A 14,151-nucleotide genomic window follows, 5' to 3' on the forward strand; every position below is an offset into this window, starting at 1 on the left:
ATTTGTTTGTTTGTATTTTAGATGTTATGTATTGTGAATAAAAAAAATTGTTAGCCGCCGGTTGTATCGCGGTGGGAAGAATGTTAGCTAGTCGCATGATTTTTTATGCTAGTGATAACAAAATCATATTTATAGTATGTATGTATGTGTGTCTTATATTTATAAATGTGTATGTATATTTGTAGTTATGTAATATATATTATATATATATATATATATATGTTACCTAGTTTATATGTATATTAGTTTGCTTTTCTTAGCTTTACCTAGTTTATATGTATGTTAGTTTGCTTGCTTTAATTCATTGATTTTTTTTATACTATGTCGGTGGCAAACAAGCATACGGCCCGCTTGATGGTAAGCAGTCTCCGTAGCCTATGTACGCCTGCAACTCCAGAGCTCTCTCAGATTTTCTCTCTTTGCACCAATTGTAAGTGTCTCTGTCTGGCCCTATTAAGTTAACTGGTAGAAAATACCTTTTGTCTGCCATTTCTTTCTTTTCTTTTTTTTTCTTTTTTTTAATATTATAGGACATTATTACACAAATTGACTAAGTCCCACAGTAAGCTCAATAAGGCTTGTGTTGAGGGTACTTAGACAACGATATATATAATATATAAATATTTATAAATACTTAAATACATAGAAAACACCCATGACTCAGGAACAAATATCCATGCTCATCACACGAATAAATGCCCTTACCAGGATTTGAACCCGGGACCATCAGCTTCGTAGGCAGGGTCACTACCCACTAGGCCAAACCGGTCGCCATTTGTACTGCTCGACTTGCTCGAGACAATTCTAAAAACCCGAAACACAATTAGGTTGCGTTGTTTTATCACAGAGTTCCTATGGCCACCTGTCTACATCATCAGATATTGCATAGCATAATAGTCACCCGACTTACATATGTATACAAATTTTCAGCTTCACCGGAAACCGGGAAGTGGGTCAGTCAGTGAGGTAAACAAGCATTTTAATATGAGTTTTATTTCAGGTAAAACGCTGCTATTGCCAGAAGAGTAGGTAAGGTTAAAACTGATTAGGATAAGCACAATTAGAAAAAAAAATCTTTAGGATAAATTACATGTACTATGGAAGAAAATATTAGTCCAAAGTCCAAACCACTTGTAGCGAGTAGGACATATGTATACTTAGGGCAATAGGACAAATAAAGTACCTACCGTAAAATCCCGTCTCTTCGCCTGGGATACTTATCATCGCCTATTTTTATAAAAGTAAAATTCCCGCCTAGTTTTATGGCAGGATCCACAAAAAACTACTAAAATAAAGTGTTTTTTATGCATGGCCATATTCCCGCATCAATTGGTGTATTTACGTAGTGATTTATTTATGAGCATAATGACAATAACAAAACAATTATTCACATTAATTATTATCATTTGTATTTCATGTTCTTTACATGTATAAAACAATTATCTCTAATCTCTTTAAATTTAAGTACAAGGGGTGACCCCGAGTGGAATTGTTTGTTAGACTTTTTTGAAAAGTTGAGGTAAAGGTATCGTTTAGCGGCACACCTCACTATTAAGAACGTTGCCTTTAGAACAGAAGATATTTCGCTCCGGACGTCTTCTGCATTCTCTGACAAATATGGTCTATAATAGATCTCTCAAAAGCAAGAAAGAGTAGGCTTTTAATAAACAAGTGACCATTTTTAAGCTCATCGTTACTTTGTGAGTATTAGATCAGGGGGCCTATCCAAGATGACAATCGTAGGTAGTTAGGTTAGTCCGACAAATGCCAAACGAAAAGAAAATATGTATGGGTGTGACAGATCAGATGCTACGAAAATGTATAATAATAATAATAATGGACCGCAGGACTCTCAGCTCTGGCTTGCCTTCATTGGCTGTCCAGAGAGGAGTCGTTAGAGCTAAATGCTCCAGGGGTGGAAGTGAAAATTTGCATAAGACGCGAGTTGGCACAGTGGCTGTTATCAGCCACTGGGTAGAAAGCGGCGTACACCTCTCGACACCCCTGAGCCGCTCACACCGGTGTTGCTCCTGGTCGTCATCACGACGGCATTTTCAGGGGCCCATCTAGTGGGCGGCGAGTCACCGCCTGCCTCGATAACTAGTGAAAACATTGTTATGGCAGGTGTCCGGACGTCTTAGCAATAACCCAGTCTCATTGTCCTCCCAAACTTCAATCCATAGACCGTTATACTGTTCAGTTTTACTACAATAGTCCCAATGCCTGCTGCGACCGGTTCATGGGTGTCTATTGTTGGGCCTGTGAACGGGTTCCAGCAGGCGTTCTACATGACATTAAAGCTCTCCAAGGGGCCTCTACGTGTTGGATCTATATCCCCACGCAAGCCTATCAAAAGACCGGGATTTATAGGCCCGTGAAATCCAAGGAGATATAAATAATAATAAAATAATAATAAAGTTTATTGCTTTCACATTGGTGTTCATACAGATGTTCTTAATGAATGATATAATGTTTCACAATATGACACCCTGTAAGGGTATTGCAATTTTATCTAACACTAACACATGAAACAATTATAACATACCTACAAACTACAGAATACACAAAAAAAAATTATAGTATATGCCTATTTATGGTATTTGTTATCATCTAAATATTCTTGTAAAGAATAGAAACAATTATTTATTAAATAAGTTTTCAAGCTATTTACAAATTTATCATATTTTGATTCTATCGCTATTTCTTTAGGAAGACTGTTGAAAATTCTTACAGACATGTTATAGGGACTTTTGTTACTCATTTCATTTGTAAATTACTGGCAGGAGGGGCAATCTTGTTTTGATATCTTAGGTTCAAGTTACTAGTATGACGGTCTTTAGCTTTTATGTATAGGTCGGGATGTTTTTGTACAAATTTGCATGTTTCTAAGATCTATTTTCACACATTAGGCCTATAAGTTTTCTTTTTTTTTTTTTTTTTGAGAATATTATAGGACATTATTACAAATTGACTTAAGTCCCACAGTAAGGCTTGTGTTTTGGTTGTGGTTACTTAGACAACGATATATATAATTAAATTTTATAAATACTTAAATACATAGAAAACACCCATAACTCAGGAACAAATATCCGTGCTCATCACAGAAATAAATGCGCTTATCAGGATTTGAACCCGGTACCATCGGCTTCCTAGACAGGGATATTGCTCTTTTTCTTTCAGGAGAGAATGTATCGCGTTATGTAAAAAAAGATTTAATACCCAAGTCACTTTACCCACAATTAAAGGAATAGAATGATTACAATATTTAAAAAAACGGTCAAGCGCGAGTTCTTTTTACTCGCGCACCGAGGGTTTCGTACAAACTTTGGACCCTCTCGTGTAACTATAAAGGCGAAGACTTTGGATCAGAATTACCTATACTAAGTATGATTGTGTACAGCGCCATCTATCGGCAAATTGTCTAACTAATTTGCGCGTTGTAATGCAATGTCGGTTTTTTGACGATAATTCTCTATCATGTGTACCGATTTAAAAAAAAAAATCTTTTATTTGAAAAAAGGTGTCTTCAAATTTCATAGAAATTTCAAGTGTAATAAACACACGTAAAGTTGGTTATAGTAGTTTATGTGACTGCTACATAATAAAAGGCATTAAAATACAAGAGTGTGGGTTTATATTAGGGCTCCTGATATCCGTGATACACGCCGATCCGTAGCTACGGGTTCTTAAGCCCGGCGGTACTAAGATCACGAATTTCACGAACACGCCAAGGTACGTACCTCGTACCTGCGTTCGCGACCGGATTCACGTGACACGCCGTGACACGCCATGATACGTAGCCCGTACCTGCGTTCGTGTGCGGAGCTTCGGGCTCGGTTCCGTTGGATAGGTACTTATCGCACGTCTCGTAGGTTCGACACGCCCGGGAGAAAAATAAATAAGGCCTAGGTATTATTGAATTGAGTTACCACTTAGTATTGTATTTTTTGCATCGATTTGAATATAATGGTTATATCTAAATAATTTATGGGGTTATTCTGTTTTTTGTATAATCAGCTAATGATTAATAGTCAAAACTAGCGACCTGCTCGTTGCATAGCACTAATATAAATATAAGGTGTAAATCTCCCTAGTAAGTATCATTATAATTATGAACTTAAGCAACGCTGTGCTACTGGTTGTCATTATTAAATCAAGAGAAGACATTTTTTTCTGTTAAGTACTAATGAAAAGAATGAAACATATATACTTGTAAAAGCTTGCTACTATCAAAGAATATAACGTAGCCTAAATATAAACAAGGCAATCCTAATCCAAAGAAACAAAAGGGTCTGCAAATCTTCGGTAGGTATGATAAAGTTGATAAAGGTAATACAGGTAAACAAATTCAACAAAAACACATGTACGGGGCCACGGAAAAAAAAGTACGCAGCTGCAGTTCTTATCAGTTTCGGACTTTTGGGACATTTTTTATTTCTAGATTGAAGGTAATAATGACATATTATTGTTAGAGCGTTTTATTGTATGACTAACAAGCTAAGCCAACATACCGGGTTTTTTTTTGGAGATAAGAAGTGCAGTTGCACGTGCAGACAAAGATAATAAGATTTGCGAGCGACTTATTAAAATGAAACAAACAATATACATAAGTAGCTGTGGGCTTTACCTTTGATTCGTGAAGTTGAAAGAAGTGACCGCGATGTTTTGTTTTACAAATTCGTGGTATTTTTTATTTAATCTGGAGGGAGCAGTTTAGAATTTTGAACTCACATTCATTGTCATTAGTTACTCCTGACATCATAGTTGGTCTCCTGACACACAGTGTTGTTGTATTATTTTAGCAACTCGTTTGTGTTCCTGCCGGTGAGTAAGGTTGCCAGAGCTCAACGAGGGGGGGGGCGGGTTTAGGGTCAGCAACGCGCTACGGAGACTGCTTACCATCAGGCGGGCCGTATGCTTGTTTGCCACCGACGTAGTATAAAAAAAAATTAAAGTAGCTATTCATTGTAATTAATATTTAAAAGGCCTTACTATTGAAAATAAATTTTAATTGAAAAGTAATGAAACGGAATTAGGGCTATGAATAAAAAATTCATGATAAATATTTATTCGTAGCTCTTAGAGACCGCATCGTATCTTCACTCAACGTCGCGGGCGGACCGAACCGGCGTGTTCTTAAGATACGTGAAGCCGTGATCACGCCTACACGGATCTACACGGATTCACGTACCCTAATTTCACGTAGCCGAATGTCACGTGCGGAACGGACCAGAAAACCGTTGCCGTGAATCACGAAACCGGGCGCACGGCTACGGGTTCACGAATCACGGACACAACCGCGAGCCCTAGTTTATATTTCATAGAACGTTTATAAAAAGATCACAAGAGTGTTTTAATGCCTAATTATGTACAGTTACATACACTATTTTATCTACACACATATTATAAACTTTCTATGAAATATTCACTAATCCAAATTACAGCCTCCGTTGGGACATCTCTGAAAAATCGTTGCTTTCTTGGCGGAACTCGCGCATATGTTGATAGCGTCACCGAAATATTTTTATCGCATTTTTACACGAAATTTTTGCTATCAGTTACCTTAAAACAACAAAACATATTCATTTTATACTTAAAACTAATTAAAAGATTAACTGTAACTGTACGTCAAATCGCAGTAAATGAAAACTTTTTACACGCATGTCGTTTTATTTTTTATTCTGAGACAAATTAGAGTCGTGGGGCTATTTCCGTAATCATTCGATACAAACTGACATGCGAGAAATGTCAAAATTGTATGCAATTGACATTTCATTTCGAACAAATAGGCATCTCGACTGATATTAGAATAGCTTTTGCTGCTTTTATTTTTTTTCAGAGACGTTCCAAACTTGAATGCATAACCACATCGATCGATTTTGATGTAGTTATGAAGCTATAGAATTGCTATAGAATAACAACATTATCACAGATAAGAAATTTGTTGTAACAAAACAGTTTATCGTAATGTTGGCCATTATTTACGGATTTTGAAGGCATCATAGAGGGTTTATGATATGTGTGTAGATAAAATTGTAAACTAAATTCGGAAATATTTTTTGTTAGTTAAAAACAGTTATCAAGGTGGAGGTCTGATTATATTTTTACTGAATAGTAATGTTAATATTATGTGAAAATTTCATGTTTCTCCGGCAAACTGCGGAGATAAGAGGGGAATGGTATTTTTTTACCATTTTACTTCATTAATCAATTTTATTCCACTACTAAAAAATAATAAAAAAAATGTTTTGGGATGGTCGATTTGAGCTCTTTCTAATGATACCCCACTTGACCTAGTTACTAAACTTTGAAATTTTGCCCCCTCTTCATATAGGGAATTTCCCATAGTTATTAAAAATAAAACAAAAGCATTAATGGGTTGGCATTTTTCATAACTATTCCAAATTTGAAATCGATAGCTTAAGTGGTTCTCGAGATATTTAGCGATGTGACAGATAGACACACAGACATACAGACGGACGGACGAAGAGTCGCACCATAAGGGCCTCCGCTAGCTGGCGCGGGTGCACGGAGCGGACGAGCGGGTTAACGAAAAATAGTATGAGCGACGCTAACTGAAGCGGACACGTGCGGCGGATTTAACCCACAAATAGCACCCGCGTGCGTGCGCACGCGGCGGGCGTCCGCGTCAGCTAGCGTAGGCCCTAAGGCCCCTAAGGGTTCCTTTTGTACCTTTTTGGTACGGAACCCTAAAAAAGAACAAACTGTGATGTGATAACTTTAATTTCAATAATAAACGCAATGCATGATATTCTAATATATTATACCTAAGTATGAATCATAAAATATGGTGAATATTTAACAATGCAGCATGATGGTCTATATTCTATATGAAATCTAGATAAATTCCTATAATAAATCACTTATTAATATTGACTCTAGAATAATACAAAATCTTTACTTGGTGACAGAAAAAAGTAATACATCAGGGTTTCTGGTTTGTTGATGAGTATGAGAACACATTGACAGAATTTGTTTATTAAAATAATGAGAGCACCTGGAAGTATTTAAGTGGTGTCTACTTTAAATTTGTGGCTACAATAATATGCGCTAATCATCATTACACTGTCAATATTAATGTCATTTCCAGGTCATTACTTTGACATAGCTCCAATATTGAAGCAAGACATTTAGACTAACTTAATTACTTGATGTCATTCCTTCATTCCCGTCTGGCCCGTGATAATGCTGCGTTTTATTACATTGATATTGTATTGTTTTTTTGTGTCACCCTGTTATAGTAACATATATTATAATTATAACTCACATAATTATTCAGTCATAAACTTAAGTTAGTCACCTTAGTGATATTTATTGCTATATAAGATTCCTTACAATTTAACTTTATATATATAAGTTGTCATGACTTAATTCCCAGCAAACATGAGAATTAGAGTAATAAACTATCAAAGCAACAAAATTATTCTAGTCTACGGCAATTCATTGGAAAACATTATTATAACTTACATATGTAACAATTATCTATATGTAACCTATCGACTTTCCTCTTTGGATTTATTTAAATCCACATTGAATGTAGACCCAGATCACCCACCAAATAAGCAACGAGGCGAAAGTTCTGTTCGGAACAAATTGTTCCAAATTATGCGACAAAAGTGTTTTACTGAAAAATAAATACAACTAATTTGTGTTATTATTTGTAACAATCGGTTTTGTAATGTAACAAATTGATTATTAGGGACCCAAATAATAATGTGCTATGGAAATTCAAGATTCACATTAATAACCATGGCTTTATATATGCATATGCGCATAATAATATACGCATATATATAATTATGCGCATGTTATAATTCAATTCTTATATTCCTATGTGTCATGTTTGGTGTATACTGTAAGTGACATTATAATAATAAAATAAAATCAATATGTAAGTACCTAATATAGTTTACAATTTACATTATTATTGGCTATAGCACTATGGACCACACTCAGCCCAAACTCCACAAAATTCTATAGTAGTTATCAGGAGAGTGTAATAATAATTTGCGGCTCAATTAAAAATGTTCTCTTTATATGCTACAGCAATATACATTTCCACAAGTTTCCTTTAACAACTTAATGTTTTAGTTTAATTTAATACCCATAAAATTAAATTGATATAGATAGTGGTGCTATCTAGTGCTGATTGTTAATACTATTTATTTATATGGTTTTTCAAACAAAAAAGATACCAAATACTTGAATGTTATAGAATTATACACAATAACACAGTAGACACATTGCTAAATAAGATAAAGGTTAGATATGGTAAAAGAAATGCTTGTAGGGAATCATCATAGGCTGTTTGTACACATCCAGTTTTTTCGCCGGACTGGAGCGTGTTACAGCGACTATGGCCAGTTTTGTATGTGTCTACCTGCCTACTACACCCAAGAAAACAAGACATTGTCACTGAACTGGGACAATTGTCTGGAAAAGAACCAGATGTCTACAACCAGACATACTGTTCAACTTTCCCCAAGCAAACAAAAAAAATGTTTTTCTTAGCCATTGTGACCATATCTAATTGATAGCATCCTTCATCTTTTGATTTTAAATATACAGATTTTTTTGCCCCACTGTGCGTAATAGCCATGTGTTAATAGCTGTAACTTATGCTTTACTTGTGATGTTAGGCAGTTTAGTAACAATGGGCAATGGGGGGGTTAAATATATTTTATACTGGAGTTCACTAAACTGCGAATCATCTTGAAGTACTATAGTTTGCTTGCATAATGATAATCCCATTTACTTCACAAAACATAGTTATATATTGGAAACATCTATTTTTTTAATCAAATAAAAACATGGAACCTGTTGCCTTGCATAACATATGACGGCAAGTAAAAAAAAAAATAACAAAGTTCAATCTTCTTAAAAATGGGTACAAGACACTGAATTCCTTTTGTCAGTACAAAATTTATATATAATTTTACAAAACATCTGCTAACTGTTATTAGCATTCACATTGAATGTTGTGTAATATTACTACATAAGATATCTATTGATTATCATCTTTTATCTGTTTTAAAACAGATTGTGTGTATAAAATAAACAGGTATGCAATTAGATGATAAATGCATCTTGTATAATATATTAAATTATTACTAGCTCATTTTCAAATAATGAATTAAGACTACAGCAATTTATACACCATAAAAATAGGCTTTCAAATTTTAAATTATATAAAACTAAATACAGTTTACCACAATGCTACTAGTTTTAATATCTTTTATATTACTATAAATTCATTTACTATCTAATTTTTCACACATAGTTTTTGGTAATAAAGACTGAAGTTACTTTACTTCTTTCTTTACCTGTACAGTCTTGTCAGAGGGTTTGACAGGAGGTTTCACCGTGGATCATTTTTTCTTGCGGTCCTGAGTACATTTAGGGCAATACCACTTGCCCTTGGGCTTAATCTTAAGATCCACACATGCAAAGTGGAACCACTCAATGGGACAGTCAGGGTTGTCACAACCTATCATTTCTCCATATGAAACTTGGTGGCAGAGGCAATAAGTGGGCTCGTTAGGGTCGACAGGCATATCGAGGACGTCACTGGGATGAGCCATGCCAGCAACCGAGTCCAAATCTGCATTTTCTTCTTGTTCCTTGACAGCACTGGCTGTTGTAGTTGCACCTTTGCGCTGTGCCTTCTTTTTGGCTGCGGATCTGCCCGACGCGACCGCATCGTCCTCGCTGGAAGCTCCGACGCGCTTCTTCTTACCTGTGGTAGCAGCTGCCTTCTCACTACCCTTATGCTTTTTCCTTCCTTTCTTGACAGTGGTGGTATTCGGCTCTTGGTCTGCGGCGGCTTGCTGCGCAGCTCGGGCGCTCATCACTTTCTCTTGAATTTCCGATTCGAAGCGAGCAAGGTCAGAGTCAAGGCGCCGTATGTGTTTGTCGACCAACTCGTAAGTCTGTATTGCGAGCTGCACTTTATCATCGCCGTATTCCTTGGCCTTGTTAAACAGGCCCTGTATTGTATTAACCTTGTCTTTCTTCATTTCCTCGTCCATTTTCGGAATATTGGGCAATAGTTCGTCAGCCATAAGATCAATTGTCCTCATTAACCCGTGTGCCCTATCATCGAGGTCCCGCATTAACTTGAAATTTCTCTGTAATTCTATCGGCAGATGTTGAAGACTGTCTAGATAGTGCTCTAAATAAAGTGCTGAAGTCATTTTGCAAAATTTCGTAACGACTCCTGGGTAACGATAAATTTCGATTCCAGATTTTGAAACACTTTACTGGTAGCTCACTGAAATTAGCACCACTTATATTTTAAGTCAATTATGTTATAACAAATATTTTTCATATATAACTAAACTGAAACTTGTCAAAAACACTGCACTGCACTGAATATTATCGGCATTTGTAGCAAGTAGCAAAATTACAAACTTTTCAGAATGAAAGGAATGCAACAAAAATATCATGACTAGTCTATGGTAGCTTCACTTTCGCCTGTTTTCATACTGGCAATGTCCTTTCTTTTTCTTTTGATTTCTCGTGCCATTATATTATCAAACTTTTAAGGCAATACAATTATCTAAATTTCAGTAATCAACACAGCTTACTACAATAACAAAAGTTTACAATGCAATTTGGAAAATCAACTTATAAGTATTTATAATTTACAATAATTATTGCACTGGCAACATTGTATCGTAGGTCATAAACAAAACTATTTCCGTTGAAATAAGCGCGAAACTGAATGCTATTTATTGGTTACGCGTTCAGCATTAGCGATTCACCGTTCGCTATTGCTATTACGTTTAGACACGTGGAGTCGTAGCCGGTACTCGTATATAATTAGATTAATTAGTGGGTGTAAATGCGCTAAGTGTCGCTTGATTTTGCGATAGAAGTACTGGTAGGACATTGACATTATCTAAGGAGGGGCTTTACGGGCACTAAAAATGGTGCTAGTGCAGTGGGGTCACTCACTAATTCGAGCCAGTCGTGCAGTCTAACGCGACTTGTTGCGACCAATTGCGCGCGTGATGCTGCGGCCACATTATCGGGATTCGGCGAATGTTCGACCTGTCGCGACACGTATAGCCACGTAGTTCGCTGTGGCGCGAATCATTTGGGCGAACTCGAACTGTGTTCGGGGTCCTGTCGGTTTCTTGCCACACATCAAAGGAATTTTATCGCGACAAAGTTCGTGCAAGTGGCTACACTTCAAGAGTTCACGCTTCCTCCATCTTGCCGCCAGATCCACATTGACCGATCTAGTTCGCCCGAAGCTTTTATCGCGACAATATGTGGCCATGTAGTTCGTGTTCCGCGAAGTTTTTGTCGCGACAACGCGCCACGAATCTTCGCCCTATAATGTGGCCGTAGCATGATGCGAACTCATCAACCCATATCGCGTTAGACTGCACGATTGGCTCGTGTGCGTGAAGCGTATGACAAGTCTGTATGCGTGACACCGCTGTAGTGGCCCCATTCTTATTGCCCGTAAGGCACGTCCTTAGATAAATGTCAATGTGGTAGGCACATTGCGGACGAATCATAGAAATATAAATGGACGAATAAAACATTCGTACATGATGTTACAGTCATCATCAGAGTGATCAGACATATAGGAGCTATCGCCTTGAGATAGAGGCCATAGAGCCAATAGTGGCGTGTTCAGATATTTGTGAGAACCTTTGCCACTCAGATATATCTGATGTGGCGGCTGTACACATCATGTAACATACCATCACATTTTTATCAAACTAAGGCAAGGTTTGTGTCATATGTCCCACCTTTACTGTAGAAACTACTAAACCGATTTTAATAAATGAGGTGTCAATGTCAATGGAGTCTCTTAAGAGCCATAAGCCTTATGAGATGAAGCTGAAACTGATTCTACAGCTACAGCTTGAACTTTATAGAGTCGACGAAAAATTGTTTCTACAGACCCTACGTCATATAGTCATAATTATAAAGTCCAGAAACATAACAAGAAAATATAAAAAACATCTTATATAAAACATCCCACAGACCTTACGGATCCAGCCGCCCGTACACTTCGCGGGGACTGGACCCAAAATTTTAAACGCATAATAAAAATAAAAAAACATAACAAGAAACATTTCCGTATGTTTCTGGAATTTTATTATCACTCTTCCTACTTAACATTTCTTAACTTCGCAGGCATGTTTTATGATAGTCCAGGTATTTTTTAAAGGATAAGTGAGATGGAATAAAACCCAATTGCTATTAATTTAATTTAAATCATATTAGCAAATAAACAATTTATAAAATATTTTCTTATTAGACGTAATGACATTTCAGCTTTAGCTTAAAATTATAAACATTTAAGAAAAAATGCTAATAAATAATCAGCGCTTGCCAGTTATTGGCAAAATAAAGAGGCGTTTACATAATCTACATAATATAAAACATGCTTTATTTATTTTCTTACTACTATACTTTACATGGCTTAGCACTAAACGTGATCTTACATACAGTACATTAAACTATTCTACAGAGCGTTGCTCGTACCCCAAATAACACAACGAGAGATAATAAAAAAAATTACTTAATGAAAGATGATGAAAATGCCTACAAGTTTTGGAAACATTTATTACATTCATAAGAACCTAAGCTGCTCCGATTTCATAAAACCGCCCTTTACAAGGACATTTGTCCATGTGGAAAGAATTTAGGTGCTTTCTAGTGTCAAAAATAGTTTACATCCAATGTTGTGAAAAACCATAAATACTAGCATTTTAAAAATGAAAAATATGTCTATCTAGTTACACTACCTTCATTACTTAGTAAAAATTTGGTACACATTCGTTGCTCTTTTTAATATTAAAATTATTAAATATTTGTATAGAGAGAATGCTGAGCAACAAAACACTTGGAATGCATATAATACTCATTACTCATTCTCGTTAGTATTGATCAGAGGAAGTAATTCTGTTACAAGGAGCTGTTCTATTATTATATTATAAAGTTTGCCTATTGACATATTTTGATGTATTTTTACAAAGAATAACAATACAATTAATAGTATTTACAGTACAATTAAATGAGAACATTTTCCGCCTATTATAAAATAAAAAGCAAGAAAAATACGACGTTCCTTCGCCCTCAGGGTCCTACCACATTCAAATGCGTCACACACTACTAATATTTTTGGTGTAACTCGTTGGTACTTTCACTAAATGAATACAAAATTCATTATAAAATGGAAGTTACTGATTTAACATTGATCAAAATATACATTGATATAATTGGCACTACATATACAGGTCACATATTATATGAAAATACAAAATCGTACATTACTTTAAAATGGAATATTATAATATGTATACCTACCTACCTATCTGTTACGAAAATATCGGGTGAAAGTAAAATATGGATCATATAAAAGCTGAAAATACTGAGTAAGAGATATATCTTGTGATTACATAGATTTTAAATATTCATATCGACTAGCAACTTCGTATTAGTTAAACATAAACTTTAAGTTTCGATAAAGCTTGCTTCTCATAAGTAAATTAAAGATCTAATCTCAAAACGTAATTTCACAACCGCTAAAAAAACAGACAATTAGAGGTCCAAGTGAAATGTTACAATGTTTTCAACAAGCAAAGCACCATTATATTTAGATTGTGCTCAGGTGGGTAAAGTTTGCTTTCAGTAAAAACGATTACAGTACTATGGTATCACTAATTACATCATAATTGACTTATATTAAGTCGAGGTTCTATTTGTCGTCTTTGCATTGGTTGCACTAATGGGAACATGCTCCAATCTACAAAATAGTTTAGCAAAACATTTGAGTTCATGAGAATATGCTAGAACTATGTGAAACTTTTGTATGAAATGGATTCCTCTCGCATAACAACGCACAAGTTGCACATTTTCCTATCAGTACTTAGAAAAATAAGAACTCCATTTGCAATGACGAAATTAAGGTAACAAATTTTAAAATCTCATAACAAACTCAGCCGGTCACCACATTGTAAAAGTTAAGAGTATATAATAGTTATTTTAAATACTAATACACTAGCTATTTTCGTCAGTACTATATTTTTTTATATCCTGTATGAATACATAAATGTAAGTATTCTATATATATTTGGTTTACAATGAAATAAATATTGAATTGCC

The 14,151-nt window shown here is 35.5% G+C and overlaps 1 protein-coding gene across 1 annotated transcript; it reads right to left on the reverse strand.

Moving 5' to 3' along the window:
• Window positions 1-6,726: 6,726 nt before the first annotated feature.
• Window positions 6,727-10,604, reverse strand: LOC133526273 (inhibitor of growth protein 5). The gene has a single exon (XM_061862823.1). It carries the CDS (start codon window positions 10,212-10,214, stop codon window positions 9,390-9,392), a length of 825 nt encoding a protein of 274 aa, XP_061718807.1. The 5' UTR covers window positions 10,215-10,604; the 3' UTR covers window positions 6,727-9,389.
• Between the last annotated feature and the right edge of the window lie 3,547 nt (window positions 10,605-14,151).

Source organism: Cydia pomonella, chromosome 16 (assembly GCF_033807575.1).
Source record: "Cydia pomonella isolate Wapato2018A chromosome 16, ilCydPomo1, whole genome shotgun sequence".
Lineage (NCBI taxonomy): Eukaryota > Metazoa > Arthropoda > Insecta > Lepidoptera > Tortricidae > Cydia > Cydia pomonella.